The sequence below is a fragment of the Oryza glaberrima genome, chromosome 6, assembly GCF_000147395.1.
Source record: "Oryza glaberrima chromosome 6, OglaRS2, whole genome shotgun sequence".
NCBI classification, from domain to species: Eukaryota; Viridiplantae; Streptophyta; class Magnoliopsida; order Poales; family Poaceae; genus Oryza; species Oryza glaberrima.
This window is the reverse complement of record NC_068331.1, coordinates 4,682,996-4,704,745: the sequence shown is the minus strand read 5'-3', so window position 1 is coordinate 4,704,745 and position 21,750 is coordinate 4,682,996. Positions and strand designations below refer to the sequence as shown.

General features: G+C 41.4%; 1 protein-coding gene across 1 annotated transcript; it reads left to right on the top strand.

The window, feature by feature from the left end:
- The first annotated feature begins 15,518 nt into the window (after window positions 1-15,518).
- On the top strand, window positions 15,519-21,314 carry LOC127775904 (sucrose synthase 2). The gene is made up of 16 exons (XM_052302216.1): window positions 15,519-15,659; window positions 16,750-16,860; window positions 17,275-17,395; window positions 17,485-17,636; window positions 17,720-17,912; window positions 18,062-18,180; window positions 18,276-18,492; window positions 18,575-18,670; window positions 18,767-18,940; window positions 19,026-19,142; window positions 19,225-19,391; window positions 19,480-19,704; window positions 20,043-20,361; window positions 20,492-20,736; window positions 20,847-20,985; window positions 21,085-21,314. Exons 2-16 carry the CDS (start codon window positions 16,766-16,768, stop codon window positions 21,130-21,132), a joined length of 2,427 nt encoding a protein of 808 aa, XP_052158176.1. The 5' UTR covers window positions 15,519-15,659; window positions 16,750-16,765; the 3' UTR covers window positions 21,133-21,314.
- Window positions 21,315-21,750: the final 436 nt, after the last annotated feature.

Genomic DNA, 21,750 nt, shown 5'->3' with positions numbered 1-21,750 from the left:
CCATGGGTGCGACCAGCAAAACCATGCACCCACAGCCCACCATTCAGTGCATTTTAATTAGCTAACACCATTGCGGTGGCACCAATCCAAAACTATGCTAATAGTCAGAGTCTATGGAATAATGTGATCCCTTTTTGTGTACTAGTTGAGCTAAGCATGGCTAAGCATTTCCTAAACCAACATCTAATCATTTTGATACCCAGGTTATCAATGGCATATGGTAAACAATAAATGGCTGAGTAATAGGACCCATCCCACATGACATTGTAAAAGAATGCAACATTTAATAGAAATGCGGGACATTTGTAAATTGGGTACAATATGATCAATTGTAATGCATGACTTGCCTTGCTCTCGCACTGATGAGACCTCAGCAACGTCTTCGAGAAACCGCGGATCGACGAAACGGCCGAAAACTATGCGACAAACAAAGCACACAAGCAAAACATGCTATAAGACCACTGAAACAGGAAACAAAACCATTTTTAATGGATTCTTTGCATTTTTCTTGACTTACTGAGACTTGAATGGACTTAAACGGAGCTCGGATGAATTACTTATGAATTTTAGAAGATAAACTGTGTTTTTACTAATAAAGAAAAGTCCTTAATCAATTTATTGCGCAATAATACCTAGGGCTGACGTCATCCAGGGGGGGCGGCTGCGCCGACAGGTGGGCCCCGCTTGTCAGCGCACAAGGGGAGGGAGAGGGGGCTCGGGCAAGTGGGCCCCACTGGCAGCGGCACAAGGTGGCCGGTCTACCGTGGACCGGGACCATGCGGGTGGTCCACCGCCGGTCCACGGGACCGACGGTCCGGATCGGCCTCAAAGGCGATCGGACGGCGTGGGAAAGGCGGCTAGGCACGGCTCGGCTCGGCACAAAGCCGACCGACCGGCCATGGCGAGCGGTGGCGGCGCGCGCAGTTGCCGACGGCGACGACCGGCGGAGGGAGGCGGCGGCGGATGGCGCGAAAGGCGGCGGCGGACGGCCGGAGCGGCGGCACGGCCAAAGGCGGCGGCACGGCCAAAGGCGGCGGCGGACGGCCGGAGCGGCGGCACGCCCAAAGGCGGCGGCGCACGCGGGAAGGGGAGAAAAGGGAGGGAGAGGGAGTCCTCACCGGAGGGGTGGTGACCGGAGCGGGAGGGGATGAGCGGCGGCAGCGCTTCGGAAAACGGCGGACGGGAGCGGCGCGACCGGCGGCGCGAGGGAAGAGGCGCTCCGGTGGGATTCCGGCGATGCGAGGTGGCGGCCGGGAAAGCTCTTGCGGCGGCGGATTAGCGCTGCGGTGACTCTAGTGGCGGCGGCGCGCGGCCGAAGGCGGCGGCAAGCGGCGGAGCTCGGGTGTGACGGCGCGGACGCGGTAGGGGGTGTGGGAGAGGACGGCAAATGGGGAAAACGAGGGAGGGGACTCGGGGGAGGGTTTTTATGGGCGAGGGAGGGGCGGATGTGGCCGGGGAGATGGCCGATTTGGCCGGCGACGTGGGGGTGGAGAGAGAGAGAATGGGGTGGGATTCAAAATGAATCCCGCCCACTTCGTGCGTGCGCGCGGGCGGGAAGGGCGGAGGAGTGGGGCGGCGACGTGGGCGCGCGGCTCGGGCGGAGTGGGGCACGGAGAACGGCGGGAAACGGCGGCGGCGGCATGGGCGGTTTCGACGGCAGCGGCGGTTGCCGGAGGTAGGAGACGACCGACAGGTGGGGCCCACCTGTCGGCGTCCCCAGAGAGGAGGGAGGGGCGGCTTGGGCCGGCCCACAAGGAGGAGGGGCCGAGGGAGAGGGATGGGCCGACGGCCCAACAAAGAAAAAGGAGGGAAAAGAAAAGAAAAAGAGAAAAAGGATTTTCCTGGGATTAAAAATTGCACTTTGGTGATTTTTAATTGGTTAAAATTATTTCCAAGGATCTGAAAATTCCACTAAAAATCCTGTTAATATATTGTGACATGTGGAACCTAAAAAAAATTCCACCACGCCGAATTTGATTATTAAATGCATTTATTAATTAGGGATTTAGCTCTAGGTCAATTAAGATAATTTCTTCGGGCAATTTATTTAACCAATTTTTAAAGCAAGAAAAGGGGGGGAAACTTCAGGGTGTGACTATCGCTTTGATCTCTTCGATCATTCTGGTTTGGTTGATATATTTGCCTACTTGATATCTCCATTCTATCTCTAATTGCATTGTGTTTAGAGACGCATCGGTTTAGATAGGACTGTCTCGGCTAGGTCTGATCTTCTGTCTTAGCCGATATATCTCTACAATCACAATTCTGTTCTAAATAGATATGTTATATCCATCACATTAGACAGGTCTATTGGTTCATCGAGTATTAGATTGTCACATACAATCTCATGCTGCATCGGTTAGGTACGACCTACTAGATTGTTGTTGATAATATAAATCTTGTTAAGCCGATAGGTTCATGCTAATGTTTTATCGGAGTGCTAGCCGATAAGCTATCTGGACGTTGCATCGGCTTATAAAGATTACATACAAATTGGATTTAGCCGATTGCAACAAAGGCTTCACTGTTTATCTAATTCGTTTGGATTTATGACATCGGACCTTCAGCCGATGTATGCTTTAACCATTGGATCAGTACTTATCCAATCATATTATTATTAGCCGATTGGTTTCTATTGGATTATATTATTGTTATATTTTATTATCATCAGCCGATTGTCTATATATCATTATTTATATCAAGTGTCAGACTCCACATCAAACACCTAGCCGATATCTCAAAACCCTATCACTATCGGCTGGTATCGGCATCGGCTGAATTACTTCATCGGCTTGTCAGCCGATCGGCTATTTGATCTGCTGTTTGTATATCTTGTCAGTTGCAGGATCAAACTGACTGGCACGTCCACATCTCATCAATATTTAGACCTACACTGGAACTAAGCAGATCTCCTAGGCCAGTGTGTGTTTTTCGCATCAACACCTGGTCACATTGGTCATTCGACCGGTCGCAGTCCGGCCAGGCGCACCACACGCCGCATTTAATGCGGCGTGGTGCGCCTGCTCACATCACCTTAAATGCGGTTAGGTGGGCGCTGGGGCACGCGGCATCGTGTGGAGGGGGTCAGGGTAGCTCGACCCCAAGGCATGGAGGGGGTGGACGCCACCCTTCCTCGGGCTCAACCCCCGTCGAGGGAAGTGCCACGTGGCTACCGGGGGCAGCCTCCTCCCTATGGTCCTGATACTCCCGGGCTTATATCACCGACAGAATTGATGGAATGTGAAGGCTGGAAAAAAATATCTCACTAACATAGTGTTATGGCATCATAGCGTTAGCACATGCATATTACTAGTTATTTTTAATTCGTCTTCCATATGACCATCCTTCAATTATTTTTTGGTATTTGGAATGGAGTAGTAGATATGTGGAATAAGTTCACCTACCGTCACTTAACTTCATATCGAGTCCGTATGATATCCCTAATCCTCAATACCAGAAATCTTCACCCCTCAAATGTTCAAACCGGCAATCAAGGTCCCATGGCTGTATATATGGTTGGTTTCACTAACGTGGCATCCTAGTTAGCAATCTGGACCCACATGTAAGTGAGAAAAAAATCATGTGGGGTCCGCATCGCTTGTTTCCACCCTTTTCTTTTTCTTTTTATTTTTTCTTCTTCTCTTTTCTTTTTTCTCTTCTCTTTTTGTTTTTTTCTTTGCGCCAGCGAGCAGCGGCGAGCAGACGGGTGAGTGGTTGGCGAAGCGGAGCGGGGCAGCGAGCGGCCAGAGCAGGCGGGTCCATCTCCTCCTCCGCCTGCTCCGGTCGCCAGCCGCCACAAGCTTGCCCGTCTGCTCAGGCCACTCATCGCCGCCCGCTGCCGCTCCCCCTTTGCGGCAAAGAGAGGAACAAAAAGAGTGAAGATTTGAAGGGTGAAGATTCGTGGTCTCGATGTAATGTTGAGGGACGATAGGTGAACTTATTCCTATATATGTATAACGAAATTTCCAAGCAACATGCATTCGGCCTTAGGCCTGTACAGCCGTACAGGCTGCAACTCACGGTAGCCCATACGTTGAAGACAGTGGACAGTGGCCCACGCACACCAAGGTGACGACTAACGAACAAGGCAAACATGGGCTGTGTGTTTAGTTCAGCGTAAAGTTTGGATTTTAGTTAAAATTCGAGATATGATTTTGCTAAACATCTCCCGCGTGATTTTTTTTCTGGCATTTGACTTTTTTTGGCCACATGATCTTTGCGCCAAGATTTGTGCAGCAATTGCCGTGGATGAGGTCGACATGGAGTCAAGGTGTACTGTTAGTCTTGCCGTGTGAATAAAATACGTGAAGTATGTAATTTTCATATGTCAAAATAAGAAATATCCCTACGTTAATTTACATGTCAAATTAAGTACTAATCGATACAAAAAATTTAACATATCTTAAACATCTAAATAAAAATTGATTTCTTTAACCATTGAAAAATTAAGACATTTGAAACTAAAATAAAAAATAAAAAAATAAAATTACAGTCCTATATAACTAAAATTACATTTGTAAATTTAGTTTATTTGACATGTAAGTGCACTGTAATTTTGATAAAAATAATGTGTAAGTAAATATGTACTTATTATTTTCTTTAAAATATAAAATTACAGTCCTATATAACTAAAATTACATTTGTAAATTTAGTTGATTTGACATGTAAGTGCATTGTAATTTTGGTAAAAATAATATGTAAGTTAATACGTATTTGTTATTTTTCTTTTGTAGTCTGTTGGATATAAATACAAGGGTAAAAAAAATTTGGATGATTTTTTATTAGAAAACACCCGACAAATGGATAGATGCTCCCTTGAAGATGATGTGACTGAAAAGTTGTGTGTTATGACAGGTTGATGTGATGAAAAATAAGTTTAGATCAAAATAAACACAGCCATGGCCGAGTGCCCGAGTGCCCAATATTCTGGCGGCCGTACCGTACCTCCTGCTCGATCTGCTCGTGCCCTCAACCCCTCGTCCGGTCGCCGCAGGCGGCGAGATACGCGCACGACTGCAGCTTGGGCGGACGCCGCCCCTCGCTCCGCTGCTTCCTACTCCGATCCACCGGTCTCTACTCCGATGCTCCCACTCTTCGCCCACCCCTCTCTACTCCGGCCAACGAACGGCTGTCGGCAGCGCTGTTAGTAGTTCTTCTATTATCTGGATATCTCTTTTTTTAGTCTCTATTTCTCTCCTTCTTGACTGCTAAGACTGTGTTTGAAGAGGAGGAGATAGAGAAGGTTGGAAAGATACGTAAAACGAGGTGAGTCATTAGTGCATGATTAATTGAGTATTAACTATTTTAAACTTTAAAAATGGATTAATATGATTTTTTAAAGCAACTTTCCTATAGAAAATTTTTACAAGAAACGCACAGTTTAGTAGTTTGAAAAGCGAGCGCGCAAAAAACGAGTAACAATCTCCCCTGTCCCCCTTGAAAGAACAAAGCCTAAGTACCGTGATTTCCCAAAATTGCTAATATCATCAATCGATCTCATTCTTTTTTTTTTATCTCGTAAAGGATAGAAGATGACGAGGACAAACAGGCAATCCATTGATATCATTTTGTGCGCCAACGCCATAATCATCAAAATATCCAGTCATCGCGGATAAGATATATTGGATGATAAGTATTACAACATTTCTCAACACATCTAAATCCACAAGATCGATAAAGCTACCTCTTGATTATGGTATTTTTACTTCAACATCGATTAGTGAGGTAATTAAAGACGTGATGTTATTAACATTTTTCAGGCATTTTCATTTTGTTTGTAAAATATATATGACTAAAGTGTTTACCCTTTTCTTGGGCTGGGATCTTACGTAGAGAAAATTGAATTTTCCTCACATCAACTCAATTTTCTCTCTTACGAGAAAATTACATATCTACCATTGCATAAGAGGGGATTCGCTCAAATACCATCACTTAGATGGGCTTCGCTAGAATACCATCGTCAACTAGTATATCATAGCCAAAATACCATCGTGGATAGAAATACCCTTACCTCTACCTCTTCCAACTCTGGAACAAGAAAACGGCGGCGGCGGCGTCAAGGCGCGGCGAGCAGCTCCGGCAGCGCCGCCATGCGAGCACGCCGGGGAGGATGAAGTGATGGTGCAGGCGCTCGTTGGCGTGGTCCCAAGGCGACGACGACATCTGCACCACCTCCCATCTCCATCAAGCTCGTCCTACCTCAATCCCCGGCACCCGCTCGCTCCGCGCGGTGACGGTGGTCATGTCTGTGCCTGCTCGCGTCGTCTCGATCGCCGGTCGCTCGCGTCGTCTCGATCGCCGGTCGCTCGCGTCGGGAGAGGGGCAACACCCAGGATTCGTCTCACGTTGACGTCGCTTGCGTCATCTCGACCGCCGGCCCACCCCGACTCACTGGCCGACGACGACCTCGCCCCGACGGCTCACCGCCGCTGACACGCCGGTGAAGCCAGCGGTGGCCGCCAGCAACCCCTTCAAGCACGGAAGGGAGGAGGAAGAAGAAATAGGGGCATTTTTGTCCGGAATGCTATTTTAGCAAAGATATCCTGGTTAGAGGTGGTATTCTAGCGAAGCCCATCTAAGTGATGGTATATTTGAGCGAATCCCCTCTTATGCGATGGCATATATGCAATTTTCTCTCTTACATAGGAGTAAATGTATTTCTATGGCAACAGAAGATATACTGTTGTGTATTTTGTTGTCTTCTCCACCAACCTGTCTCCCTAAATGCACATCGATCTTATTATATTGTTATATAGGCCCTGTTTAGATCCCACACTAAAATTTTTCATCCTGTCACATCAAACGTTTGAATACATATATGAAGTATTAAATATAGGCTGGAAAACTAATTGTACAGATTGTGACTAATTTGCGAGATGAATCTTTTAAGCCTAATTGCTTCATGATTTGACAATGTGGGGCTACAGTAAACATTTACTAATGATGAATTAATTAGACTTAATAAATTCATCTCGTAGTTTACATGTGGATTATATAATTTGGTTTTGTTATTAGACTACGTTTAATACTTTAAATGTATGTCCGTATATCCGATATGACATGGTAAAAATTTTTACCCCTGGATCAAACACAGCCATAATTGGAGCATATATAATGAAAAACATTTCTGATTGTTATGTTATGCTTATCCATGTCGTCAAACTTTGTCATATGCAACCTTTTTCTCTTTAGCGTTTCAAGCGTCAGGTAATAAAGTGACAGGTTGTGTTCGGCAGTAAGAGATAGGAACTAATCCCTCTCATGTGAAAAACGGAATGGTCCATTTCAATATTATTTTTAAGCAACTTTCGTATAGATTTTTTTTTTAAAAAAACGCACCTATTAACTGTTTGAAAAGCGTGCATGTGGAAAAAGAGGGGAGTAAAAAATACAGATTTTTCCTCGATTTCAATTAGCGTGTTTTTCAAACTGCTAAAGGGTGTATTTTTATCAAAAACTTTCTTATATATAAGTTGTTTTAAAACTTTAGATAAATATATTTCTCAAATTTGTAATAATTAAAACTTAATTAATCATTTGTTAATGGTTATCTCGTTTTGTATCTCCGCTTTTAATCTTCATCTTTATAAGGTCCCGTTTCAAGATTCTGAATTATGCCATATTTCAAGATGGTAAAGGCTGGAGATTAAGGGTAGCTGTGGTGCTTGTCGATCGGTCTATTTAGTACATAGCAATTTAGGCCTCAAGGGGTTAGGCAGGTATACCGTATACCACACCATTTTTATTCGTGTTAATAGGGCTGCCACTACCACTAGGTATTAATTACCTATACGCATACCCATATCCATACTATAAGAACAACAAGTTTAATAATATAGCCCATTACTAACTTCAAATCATTTATAGCCAATGTAATAGCCAATTCATACAATAGTTGCTTACTATACTACTAATATCTGGTCCCACCTGTCATACACACATTACATTTTGGAGTCCGTGCTGCAGCTGGCTACATATCTGTAGCCCTCTGCTCCTCTCCCTTCCTTTATCTCTTTAAAATATGTTTATAGCTGTCTTATAGCCTGCTATTGTACCTGCTCTAAGAGCAAGTTTAATAGTATAGCCAACTTTTAGCTCCAATTTATCTTAGCCAATCTAATAGCTCATTCATACAATAGTTACATACTACACTATTAATACCTAGTCTCACCTGTCATACATACACTGCGTTACAAATCTGTAGCCCGCTGCTCTTCTCTCTCCTTATTTATCTTCTTAAAATATGTTTGCAGCTGGCTTATAGCCTGCTATTGTACCTGCTCTTAAGCTAGCGGCGCTTATCAGTAAACATCAGTCACTTATTTTAGTTTTAGGTATGGGCGAAGGTACGTAATACCCACTTTACCTAAACCCATTAGGTACATGTAAAACGGCGGTTTAAAATTTGTAAACTCGCGTTTATACACTATAAAAAAATGTCAAATCTGATTGAATTTTAAAGGCATGATTTATTATATGGAAGAACAACATTGCCCAACTTTTGAGGTGTTTATATTGGAATGGGCCACTTATGCCTCTTCTCTTATATCTTTTGGATTACCCATACCAGTTTAATTTATTTGAGAATGGATAATCAACTTTTAAATGGGTAACTATGGATATGGGTTATTCATACTCTCTCCTCAACACTAGGTTTGAAAGTATTATCTTCCCTAAAAGGAAATGCCACATCCATCAGTTCTTAGACAAATAGTATTATTTAGAATTAATGTATGCCATCAAACCTTAATCAATTGTCCCTAAAAGTGTTTTCGCATCAGTATTATTCAAAATATTTCATGGATACATCGATCCTTACCCAAAATAATGACTAAAATTCAAAATGTGTGTAACAGAAACTGTTAATCGTCTAAGGGTCAAGTAAAAAAAAAAGGATATGAGTTCTTTTTTAGTTCAAATATGATTAAGCCACACACCTATGAACTACTTTCTACTACATTTTTAAGAAACATAGCGCTCACATACACGAGAAAAATATAGTTACTTATGTGAGTCTAACTCGTACTACTATCACTGAGCTGTGTTTTTTCGGATGAGTACTACCTCAAAGCGACGAGTAATATGAGACGAAGGTAGTCCTTTCAAGCTTCAACTAGCTAGCGAGAGTGCGAGACTAGATCAGCAACCCAATCACGGTACTAGGAACACACAATCAAAGCCCATCCATGGAGCCGATCGATCGCCATCTCATGCCTCATGCCCAATCGGAGAGCCAGAATATACAACAGCCAGGTTACTTGTTGGCACGTTCACGATCGACTGACAACCATGGCTTTTCCAGCTCCAGTTAAGTCGCGTGACTGATAGCAGCTAGTAGCTATACCATGCATGTGCAAGCTATAGCTAGCTAGGCGACGACGATGGAGACGTGCCACTCCCAAATGGGACCCAGATTTAATCCATTTTGTACCTAACTCTTCCTCTTGTTTCTGAATTCCGGCCATGGCGGCCGTCGCCGGGTTTAACCGCGAGGTCAGTCGCCGCCGCCAACTTGCACATCGATCTCCAAGCCGCCAGTGCAGTGCCAGTTGCTTCTGCACATGCATAATGCGCAGTGAGATCTCTGAATATTCAGGTAGCATGGGTGCTGATGCTCTCTGTGTCCCTCTTCCATCTCTTTGACAAACTTAATGGTGCTTTGTTTGGACTATAGCTCCATATAATTCACCCAAGGTAAAACTAATGCAAAATGAGGTGAAAGTTATCGCCCGGTTACCTCTCGGTTACCGTACGTGATAACCTCGCGACGGTAAATCCATTCAGAAACCTGTCGAGTTTTCTCAGTAACCGCTCTATCCATCCGATATGGATAACCCTATTATAATAGTGAGGGAAAAAATATGTTTTTCTAAAATAGTACTAAATATGTTTCTAGCTACTATAGACTGCAAGATGACAGTAACATCCCGGCGACTGAATAATAGTAATGCAACCTTTCACAAAACTAAAACTATGTAGATATTTGTTAGTTGGTTGTTGTCAGACTTTCAGGTTATGGACAATGTCAACAGAAAATTAAATCTGGACAGTAGTATAATTACATCTGGGGTCCAGAGCTACTCAAATAATTTTTCCTAAGGTGGGTCTTACCTATTATTGGTGATGTTGTACCAGCACAAAAATTTATTAGTGATGGCTATTGAAACGAGATGGTCTCAAAGGATAAGGATTAGAGGCGAGGTGAAGCGTAGCGTGAGCATCCGATGTGGCTGCAGGTTAGGTAGTGATTGATCAACTTGTTAATGGATTAGTAGCTAGCTGATTTACCACTTGGACAATTTTTTAAGCACACACTTTAACACACGTCACACTGCACACGTACACACAATTTTGTCTGCGTCTAGCTAGCACTGTTTGAGAGTATATAGCTCCATGCATACCAATTGGACACGTACGCGTGTACAGTCCTAGAGTTGATGAACACAAAAAAAAAAAACCAAATATAAGGGTTCATTTTAAACCTAGCTATGAATTTTATGGGTTTTTCATGCATGAAGCGGTCCAGTTTCTTCGAAATTCCCATAAATTTTCTCCAAACCAAATAGGTCCTGGGTATTTGAAAATCATGGCCCGTATGTGTATGAACAATGGTTTAGCAGCCACAGTAGAATATTTACACATAATATCTAAGTGATATACATAAACTGTACAATAGTTTGTCTGTTAATAAATTAATTATTTAATTATATATAGATAGTATGTGGAAAATATTATGGTACTAAGCTATTTATTAGACTGTATTGCTGGTAATTAATTTACAAACCTCATCATTCTCTTCTCTCCTTTTTCTCTTAGCTCCATTTGTTTCATTTAGAAAATGTACCCCCATTTTTTAAAAATATAATTAAGGTTTATTTTGTTTCGTTAGTAGAAGATTTTTCCACCAACAACTACTTTATTAGGATATATGTTTTTGACATAAAATTGATTTTACTAGATTTGTACTTAAAAAGTACTTACTTATGGTTATGCTTTTGTATCACATAAATTATACTATCTCTATTTTTTAAGTAAATGACGCCGTTAACTTTTTAACACGCTTTTGATAATTCGTCTTATTCAAAATTTACATAATTATAATTTATTTTGTTATAAGTTGTTTTATCACTAAAAATATTTTAAGCATGATGTATATCTTATGCATTTGCACAAAATTTGTGAATAAAACGAATGATTAAATGTGTGTCGGAAAGTTAACGGCGTTATCTATTAAAAAATGAAGGGGGGTATTAGTAACATAATTGTTAGTCACAACTTTATTCTAATGTAATAAAAACATGCCTTATAATAAAAATAAAGAGAGTACATGATATTTTCTTTTTGACGATGACATCACATCATTGCTCACGACCTAACAACACCCTAGCCAGTGGCAAACTTTCGGTACTTGGGCCATTTTTTGCCCCCTTGATCTGAAATGGCGCAAGGGCCATATCGTACAGAGAAAAGGAGGGATAAACAAAGGTAAAAGTGGAAAAGATTGCATTCACTTGTCTCTGAGAGTGATATTAAGCTTATATTATGACCAGTAGCATTTCTTTGCATGCAAAATTTTCAGACATATGCATCCAAAAATTCAATTCTTTTTATGATGTTTTGCTTGTTTAAGTAGCTGGTGTTATTGAAAGCAAGACACTTTTTCGAGAACACATAAGAGACATACAAATATATATGGAAAAAAGGGGTCCAGAATAACTTGGATTTCTGATAACCTATGGACATGTGAGCCACAGATCTTTGAGACAAGTTACAGGAGATGCAAACACGAAAGCAACCACGACTTCATCGCCGTTGACCGTTGTGTTTGATTCATTGCCACGTATTATCAGTATAGTCAATTCCTAGCAAAGTACACCGTTTCTAGATATACCCTTTGCGTTGAATTCTTTCAGTCTATAAACTCCAGCGACGTACCAGTCGCCACTATTGAAAAATACGGCTCCAAACTTCATGTTCTACTTGTATCCGAATTTATTTTTTTTCGAATTTAATTTGTATCTGGATTTATTGAGAAAATTTCCTATGTCCCTCTGAAATTTCACACGATTCTTTCTATAACCATAAGATTCGCTTGATCCCTTTATATACCTCTGAAATTTAAATTGCATCAACACAACTCAAATGGAATTGTCAATTCCATGTTTTTGCAAGAGGATCTGTTACCTAAAATTTTAAAATCCATGGTTTCAGTAAATTAACAATTGCGCAGAATTCAATCGAAATGATCATGCTAATTACCGGGTATGATCTGAAATAAAAAAATACTACTCACTATGTGTCCTCTGTCCCTCTGAAATTTCACACGATTCTTTATATAACCATAAGATTCGCTTGATCCCTTTATATAACTCTGAAATTTAAATTGCATCAACACAACTCATATGGAATTGTCAATTTCCTGTTTTTGCAAGAGGATCTGTTACCTAAAATTTTAAAATCCATGGATTCAGTAAATTAACAACTGGGCAGAATTCAATCGAAATAATCATGCTAATTACCGGGTATGATCTGAAACAAAAAATACTACTCACTATGTGTACGAGACAGAGTTAGGGAAGCAAAATGTCAGGGGAAGCAAATTTTCATTTTGCTTCTGTATTTGATAATTTGATCGATGGAATGTGATTGGATTTTAGCGTTGAATCTGAAAGGAAGACTTTTGTTGATTTATATTTCTATCTCTAGATTGGGACCTGAGAATTTGTTCTTCTGGAAATATTTTGATGGTAGTAGAAATGCGCCTAATTACGTCAACGGAAAAATTGATTGATTTCTTTTCTTCAGAAAGATTCTCCATCTTCCATTATCTGAAAATTTCTTCAGAAACACCTGCAATATCTTCCTTTGGAGATATTCAAGATGACATATGCTGTTGCGGGATTTATTTTAGATAACCTTCTGTTGCTTGATATAAGTACTCAGTGATCATCATCATCTTCTTCTTGTGTAATTCTTCTGTATTAGGAACCATGAACTTCTGTACATGTCGATATCATCAGTTTTGACCTTTGAACCACGGAATTGCGCTGAAAATTATTCTCTTGTAAAAATCCAAACGTTTTTTTAGAAGGGACAAAAACCAAACGTTTTCACCAACCTAAACCAAGCAGTCATCCTCATTCTCAGCCCCTGTTTCTGTAGCCAGCAATTGGCGTAAAATCCAGGACAAAAGAAAAAAAAAATCCAGCACAAGGCCAATGAATACAAAAAAGAAAAGGAAAAAAAAGTTTTTTGGAAAGAGAGAAAAAAACCCTCTCTTAGTAATATATCAGGATACGTGTTTGATCAAATTTATACTTCTACTGTATATTGTCTTGTCATATTTACGGTATTTAAAAAAAAGTTGGACCACCCATAGCAATTCTGAATACGCCACTGTAGCCAGTGTACAAAAACAAACTTTACACGATTAGCATCTCACTTAGCAAAAACAATGACAGCTATAAAGGAAACGATCACCTTCTTTTCTTTCCCCCTGAATAAATAATCTACCAGAAAAATTCTCTTTGGTTACAGAAAAAAACACACAAGGCAGCTAGCACGATCGTGCAACTGCAGAGAAGAGAGGCGATCAGAACGTGATCTGCATGCACAAAACCAGAAATCCCCCAAATTTTCCTGCTGATTTGAGAGCTGGATTTGGAACAGACTGGTTACCATCTGAAAAACTGAACCTTTTTCTAAACTTTCTTTTCTTTTTCCGTGGGTCAAGCCCACAGGATTGAAGAAAATCCAGGACCTTTCGTGACTTGTTTTCGCAGGCAAAACAGAAGATTTTTTTCACTATAAAATGCTCTTCTGGCCTTCCCTGCATCTCCATCGTCGGGTCTGAATTCCGTTCACCGCCGTGTTTTTCGTTCGTTCTGTTTCTTGGTGTTCTTGAAGAGGTAATTTCTTGGCCTATTTGCTCTCCTTCATTTTCAGTGCAAATGTGCAATGCTGATTAGAGTTTGCAGATGCTGTTTGGTTTAGTTTAGACGTGGCATTTTGTTAGTGGTTTCTTTGATGAAAAATTCTTGGCTATGATAAAGTTTGCTTTCTGAATATATGAATAGTGGCCATGGTTCAAGAAACTCCAGTTAGGTGGGATAATTTATGGTGATTCTGGGCGCAATTCGGGGAAATTTTTTTTGGCGAGAATCTTATCATTGAGATAAAGAGGGCAAGAATATCAACAGACTTTTAATCTTAATAAAAAGCACTCTTAGCGTAAGAGCAAAGCATTGCAATCTCGTGTGACAAGAACGTTTCTTTTTCTCCATCTTTTTCTTTTTTACCAAAAAATGAGTGTTGCCAACTGCTGCACCTTCTTAGGCCGGTTTGTTCTTGTTTGGAACGCTCGGAATGCCCGATGCAAAAAAAAAAAATGCTGTTAACAAATCACTGTCCTGACACGGCTAATTAGGTGGTAATTTGGTGCATTTGCAAAGAAGCAACAGATGCTTTCTTTCACTGAAAGCATATTTGCATGATTTCTTGTTTCTGCTTGTCCTCTCTCTGATGCTGACTGTATTCCACTCTGCGCTGTAATGCCATGTTAGTGATTAATATGTTCAAAAGAGCATAAAAGAATTGCCAATTGGATGTTAGAGATTACTGTGTTGTTCAAAAGAGCATAAAAGAATTACCAATTTGATGGTAGATGTTACTAGCACCACCTTGGTGTTTCCCCATGGTTTTCTGCAATTCTGCCCATGATCTTTCTGCTTTTCTGAAAGACCTATGTTTCAGAGGTCAAGCTTCTGGAAGGTTATTAGGAGGGATGAGTCGTCATTTTGTCTGTGGGCCCCACTAGTCAGTGTCAATAGTTGTAAAGGGTAGAAATTTTCTTGCTGTTTTTCTTGGAAACAATTTCATTGCGCCTGATCTGATGGTCGGTCTGGTAATCAAATCACCAGATCCTGAAATCCACCAAATCAAACCGTGAGATTTTGCAGAGGCAGAACAAGAAAAGCATCTGCTTTATTTCTCTCTTGCTTTCTTTTCATCCCCAACCAGTCCTTTTTTCTTCTGTTTATTTGTAGAAGTCTACCACCTGCAGTCTATTATTCTACAGAGAAAAAGATTGAAGCTTTTTTTCTCCAAAGCTGACAGTGGTGCCGGCATATGCTAATAGGATACTCCCTTCGTTTAGTAAAAAACCAACCCACTACAATTTTGAATATATATTTGTTCAGATTTGTTATGCTTGCTGCTCCTTCCATCACATAATATAATAATCTAAGATATGATGAGATATTTCATAGTATAATGAATTTGGATATATATTTGTCTAAATTCATCACCTTATGAAATGTCTCGTTCGATCTAGGTTGTTATATTATGAGATGGAGAGAGTAGATTCTGTTTTTTTGGACGGAGAAAGTACTCGCCTGTGCTAGTGACATGATTAGTGACACCATCAGATTAAAAAAACATATGTTAAGATTAAAAAAATGGGGAATTTGGGGGGAGCAATAATTTGGGGTTATCCATTGCTGTTTCATCATGTCAGCTGAAAGGCCCTACCACTAAACCAATATCTGTACTATTCTACCACCTATCAGAATTCAGAGCACTGGGGTTTTGCAACTATTTATTGGTCCTTCTGGATCTCGGAGAAACCCTCCATTCGTTTGCTCGTCTCTGACCACCATTGGGTATGTTGCTTCCATTGCCAAACTGTTCCCTTTTACCCATAGGCTGATTGATCTTGGCTGTGTGATTTTTTGCTTGGGTTTTTGAGCTGATTCAGCGGCGCTTGCAGCCTCTTGATCGTGGTCTTGGCTCGCCCATTTCTTGCGATTCTTTGGTGGGTCGTCAGCTGAATCTTGCAGGAGTTTTTGCTGACATGTTCTTGGGTTTACTGCTTTCGGTAAATCTGAACCAAGAGGGGGGTTTCTGCTGCAGTTTAGTGGGTTTACTATGAGCGGATTCGGGGTTTCGAGGAAAACCGGCAAAAAACCTCAAATCCTCGACCTTTAGTTTTGCTGCCACGTTGCTCCGCCCCATTGCAGAGTTCTTTTTGCCCCCAAATTTTTTTTTACTTGGTGCAGTAAGAATCGCGCCTCAGTGATTTTCTCGACTCGTAGTCCGTTGATACTGTGTCTTGCTTATCACTCGTTCTGCTTAATCTTTTTTGCTTCCTGAGGAATGTCTTGGTGCCTGTCGGTGGATGGCGAACCAAAAATGAAGGGTTTTTTTTTTTTTGAACTGAGAAAAATCTTTGGGTTTTTGGTTGGATTCTTTCATGGAGTCGCGACCTTCCGTATTCTTCTCTTTGATCTCCCCGCTTGCGGATTCATAATATCCGGAACTTCATGTTGGCTCTGCTTAATCTGTAGCCAAATCTTCATATCTCCAGGGATCTTTCGCTCTGTCCTATCGGATTTAGGAATTAGGATCTAACTGGTGCTAATACTAAAACCCAACAAATCCATTTGATAAAGCTGGTTCTTTTATCCCTTTGAAAACATTGTCAGAGTGTATTGGTTCAGGTTGATTTATTTTGAATCAGTACTCGCACTCTGCTTCGTAAACCATAGATGCTTTCAGTTGTGTAGATGAAACAGCTGTTTTTAGTTATGTTTTGATCTTCCAATGCTTTTGTGTGATGTTATTAGTGTTGATTTAGCATGGCTTTCCTGTTCAGAGATAGTCTTGCAATGCTTAGTGATGGCTGTTGACTAATTATTCTTGTGCAAGTGAGTGGTTTTGGTACGTGTTGCTAAGTGTAACCTTTCTTTGCAGTTCCTGAAATTGAGTCATGGCTGCCAAGCTAGCTCGCCTCCACAGTCTCCGCGAACGCCTCGGTGCCACCTTCTCGTCTCATCCCAATGAGTTGATTGCACTCTTCTCTAGGTGAAGATCTCAATATAATATCTTGTGTCTTCTTGGAACCTGCTACTACAAATTGTTTTGAGTTTTCAATGATTTTATCCATACAGTTGGTTAGTTCTTAGTCAACCCAGATGTGAAACGATAACATGTTAGTATGTTACAAATTCTTAGCTGACAAGGTTATGCATCTCTTTAGTTTTAATGATGGTATCTATAATAATCTGTGATGAGCTCTAACATTTTTGTCTTGAGTCATGAATCTTAGATGATGTTGAAATATTGTTTGTTCATAGCTAGATTAAGTACAGATCATGTGGTCTTAAAAATAAGAAGTAAAAATCAGGTTTATGTGGTAGTGCCATTAACATAGTTCAGCCGCAGAAAGGATGTGAGATCTAAGCATTGGTTCTATTTCTTAAATATCACTCTATGCAGGTATGTTAACCAGGGAAAGGGAATGCTCCAGCGTCACCAGCTGCTTGCGGAGTTCGATGCCTTGATCGAAGCTGACAAAGAGAAATATGCTCCCTTTGAAGACATTCTCCGGGCTGCTCAGGTAAATTTGGCAATGAGCCAGGATGGTTATGATAGTCAACTCAAAGTCAAATACCAGTCTTTCTAACTTACTTCCTTGACTGTATGTAGGAAGCCATTGTGCTGCCGCCCTGGGTTGCACTGGCCATCAGGCCAAGGCCTGGTGTCTGGGACTACATTCGGGTGAATGTAAGTGAGTTGGCAGTGGAAGAGCTGAGTGTTTCTGAGTACTTGGCATTCAAGGAACAGCTTGTTGATGGACAGTAAGTACCAGAACGACGATTTGCAGATTATAACTGAAGCAAAATAACAGTGACTGAATTTTACTTCTGTTTTTCTTAAACAGCACCAACAGCAACTTTGTTCTTGAGCTTGATTTTGAGCCCTTCAATGCCTCCTTCCCGCGCCCGTCCATGTCCAAGTCCATCGGAAATGGGGTGCAGTTCCTTAACCGTCACCTGTCGTCCAAGTTGTTCCAGGACAAGGAGAGCCTCTACCCCTTGCTGAACTTCCTGAAAGCCCATAACCACAAGGGCACGGTAAGCTTCCAATTTGTGGAACATACCAAATGCTTTTATACTAGATGTTTTTTCTTGTGTGAATTGCTTTAAATGTTAGTCCTTTAGAAACCCACTTGACATTCTCTGTAAGTTCCACCAAATGACGGGATCCGAATTTTCTATTACAGACAATGATGCTGAATGACAGAATTCAGAGCCTTCGTGGGCTCCAATCATCCCTTAGAAAGGCAGAAGAATATCTGATGGGCATTCCTCAAGACACGCCCTACTCGGAGTTCAACCACAGGTGATTACTTTATTATTTCTCCTTATCATATAGCCCATGTTATACTACTGCAAATGGAATAATTCCTTATAATGTGATTCATGATTTGAATACAGGTTCCAAGAGCTCGGTTTGGAGAAGGGTTGGGGTGACTGCGCAAAGCGTGTGCTTGACACCATCCACTTGCTTCTTGACCTTCTTGAGGCCCCTGATCCGGCCAACTTGGAGAAGTTCCTTGGAACTATTCCAATGATGTTCAATGTTGTTATCCTGTCTCCGCATGGATACTTTGCCCAATCCAATGTGTTGGGATACCCTGATACTGGTGGTCAGGTAGAGCTTTTTAACAAATTTTCCCCTTATATACAGTACTTCAAATATTTCTAGTTTTGACCTGTTATTCTGTTGTTTGCAGGTTGTGTACATTTTGGACCAAGTCCGCGCTTTGGAGAATGAGATGCTTTTGAGGATCAAGCAGCAAGGCCTTGATATCACACCTAAGATCCTCATTGTATGTTCAAGATGTTGGTCTTGAATGTTTCAAGTTTTAAACACTTCTCAGTGCGAATTGTAGAGTAACGTGCGGACATGATTTTACTTGATGCAGGTAACCAGGCTGTTGCCTGATGCTGTTGGTACTACATGCGGCCAGCGTGTGGAGAAGGTTATTGGAACTGAGCACACTGACATTCTTCGTGTTCCATTCAGGAGTGAGAATGGTATCCTCCGCAAGTGGATCTCCCGTTTTGATGTCTGGCCATTCCTGGAAACATACACTGAGGTAAATGGTTTATCTGACAACGTCCTTCAGAGCTGAGCACAAACCATGAATTCTGAGAGCTCATCTTTTTTTTTTTTGGTTGCAGGATGTTGCAAACGAAATTATGAGGGAAATGCAAGCCAAACCTGATCTCATCATTGGCAATTACAGTGATGGAAACCTTGTCGCCACTCTGCTGGCTCACAAATTAGGAGTTACCCAGGTATGTTTGGTTGTAAACCACTCCTTTAAATATTTCTTTCATTAAGTCAATTACTTATGATTTCTCTTCTACATGGATACAGTGTACCATTGCTCATGCCTTGGAGAAAACCAAATACCCCAACTCAGACATATACTTGGACAAGTTTGACAGCCAGTACCACTTCTCATGCCAATTCACTGCTGATCTTATCGCCATGAATCACACTGATTTCATCATCACCAGTACATTCCAAGAAATTGCTGGAAGGTAAAATTTTCTAAAGAGCAGTAGAATATTGCTGCGTTGTGCCAACACCTAAACGGGTATCTGATGTTTGTTTCCTCTGTTTCTTCAGCAAGGACACTGTGGGGCAGTATGAATCACACATTGCATTCACCCTTCCTGGGCTTTACCGGGTTGTGCATGGCATAGATGTTTTTGATCCCAAGTTCAACATTGTCTCTCCTGGAGCTGACATGAGTGTCTACTTCCCGTACACCGAGGCTGACAAGAGGCTCACTGCCTTCCACCCTGAAATTGAGGAGCTTCTCTACAGTGAAGTCGAGAACGATGAACACAAGTGAGTACTGAACTGCTGGTTCCGTCCCTGTTATTCACCTACCATGTAACAAATAATTAAACACTGATTGTGTGTTTGGTCTAGCTTTGGCTCTTCAGTCTACTAAGTGCCATGCACTAGAACTTTGTAGATTTGAACTGCAATTCTTAATTTTCTCACTCCTTAGTAGACCACAATAATAATTATTGTGTCTGACTCAGCTAGTTTACAATAGTGACTTCAATGCTTGTTTTTTCCCCTTGAACAATTGTTTACTTTCTAGCTGTGGAGTTTGGCATCTAAACTTGAATACACGCTGTTCTTTTTTGTGTATAAAATGTTTGTTTAATGTTCTGCAGGTTTGTATTGAAGGACAAGAACAAGCCAATCATCTTCTCCATGGCTCGTCTTGACCGAGTGAAGAACATGACAGGTCTGGTTGAGATGTATGGTAAGAATGCACATCTCAGGGATTTGGCAAACCTTGTGATTGTTTGTGGTGACCACGGCAATCAGTCCAAGGACAGGGAGGAGCAGGCTGAGTTCAAGAAGATGTACAGTCTCATTGACCAGTATAAGTTGAAGGGGCATATCCGCTGGATCTCAGCTCAGATGAACCGTGTTCGTAACGGGGAGTTGTACCGATACATTTGTGACACCAAGGGAGTCTTTGTCCAGGTATATACATACGCTGTCATATTCTACTGCTATATTTCTATTCTGAGCTTCCAGTAGCAAATGATTTCTACTATTTGTAAAGAACAGCCTTGTGCTTGAGACTAAAACTGCTTTTAAAATTGTTTTTTAGCCTGCATTCTATGAAGCGTTTGGTCTGACTGTCATCGAGGCCATGACATGTGGTTTGCCAACAATCGCAACATGCCATGGTGGCCCTGCTGAGATTATTGTTGATGGGGTGTCTGGTCTGCACATTGATCCTTACCACAGTGACAAGGCTGCTGATATCTTGGTCAACTTCTTTGAGAAGTGCAAGCAGGATTCAACCTACTGGGACAATATTTCACAGGGAGGTCTGCAGAGGATTTACGAGAAGTATGTATTTCATGATCTGCAAATATATAACATTTTTTTTTACGATTGACATATAACTGTAGGAATCATGTGTCCAATCTATATTGATCCTACAAATTTGGACTTGTCAGGTACACCTGGAAGCTGTACTCTGAGAGGCTGATGACCTTGACTGGTGTATACGGATTCTGGAAGTACGTAAGCAACCTTGAGAGGCGCGAGACTCGCCGTTACATTGAGATGTTCTATGCTCTGAAATACCGCAGCCTGGTAAGTTACTCTCGCTGTTCAACAGCTTGTTAATTTCAGTATTATTGCACTGAGCATATCTCTGAATTTTCTGTTGCTACATTTCTTTGTTGAATCCAGGCCAGCGCCGTCCCATTGGCTGTCGATGGAGAGAGCACATCCAAGTAATGGAGGGGAAAATATGCATCTTCAGCAGGAGAAGCCATCAGCTGCATTCGAATTTGATAATTTTCTGTAGTTGTCATTTGGCATCCATGTTTGCCATGGATGTGTACTATGTCTAAGGTTTCAGTACTTTTGCGAGATTTTGGGCAGTGCTTGCCTCAAATAAACGCCCGGTTCCTGGTGTTTATCGTTCAGAATTCAATGCAATGTTTTATTGCCGCGCTTCCTCAATCTGTCATGTTGAATGACCACTCCCTAGTGCCCTACTGTTAAAAAAGGTTGGTTCAAAGCCATGGATGAACCCAACATTTTTGTTACCTTGTTCTTTTCAGAATTTCCTTAAGAGTTGTGATAGTAGGCCCAGTGCGACCAAAATGTTGGGTTCCTTGAGTTTTCAGTATGAAATTTCTGATATTAAATGCAGATCTTGGCTCAGTACAGAGTCTTGCAAACCATGTGGTTGCATCTTTTCTACTGCTGTAGTAGATGAAACTGAAGATACTACTTATTACTCTTTAGACAAAGTTTCATCATATTCCCAAAATCTTGGTCTAGGATTGGGAGACATCAAGAAGATATAAACTTCACACTCAGGCCCTGTTTGGCAACCCTGAATAATTT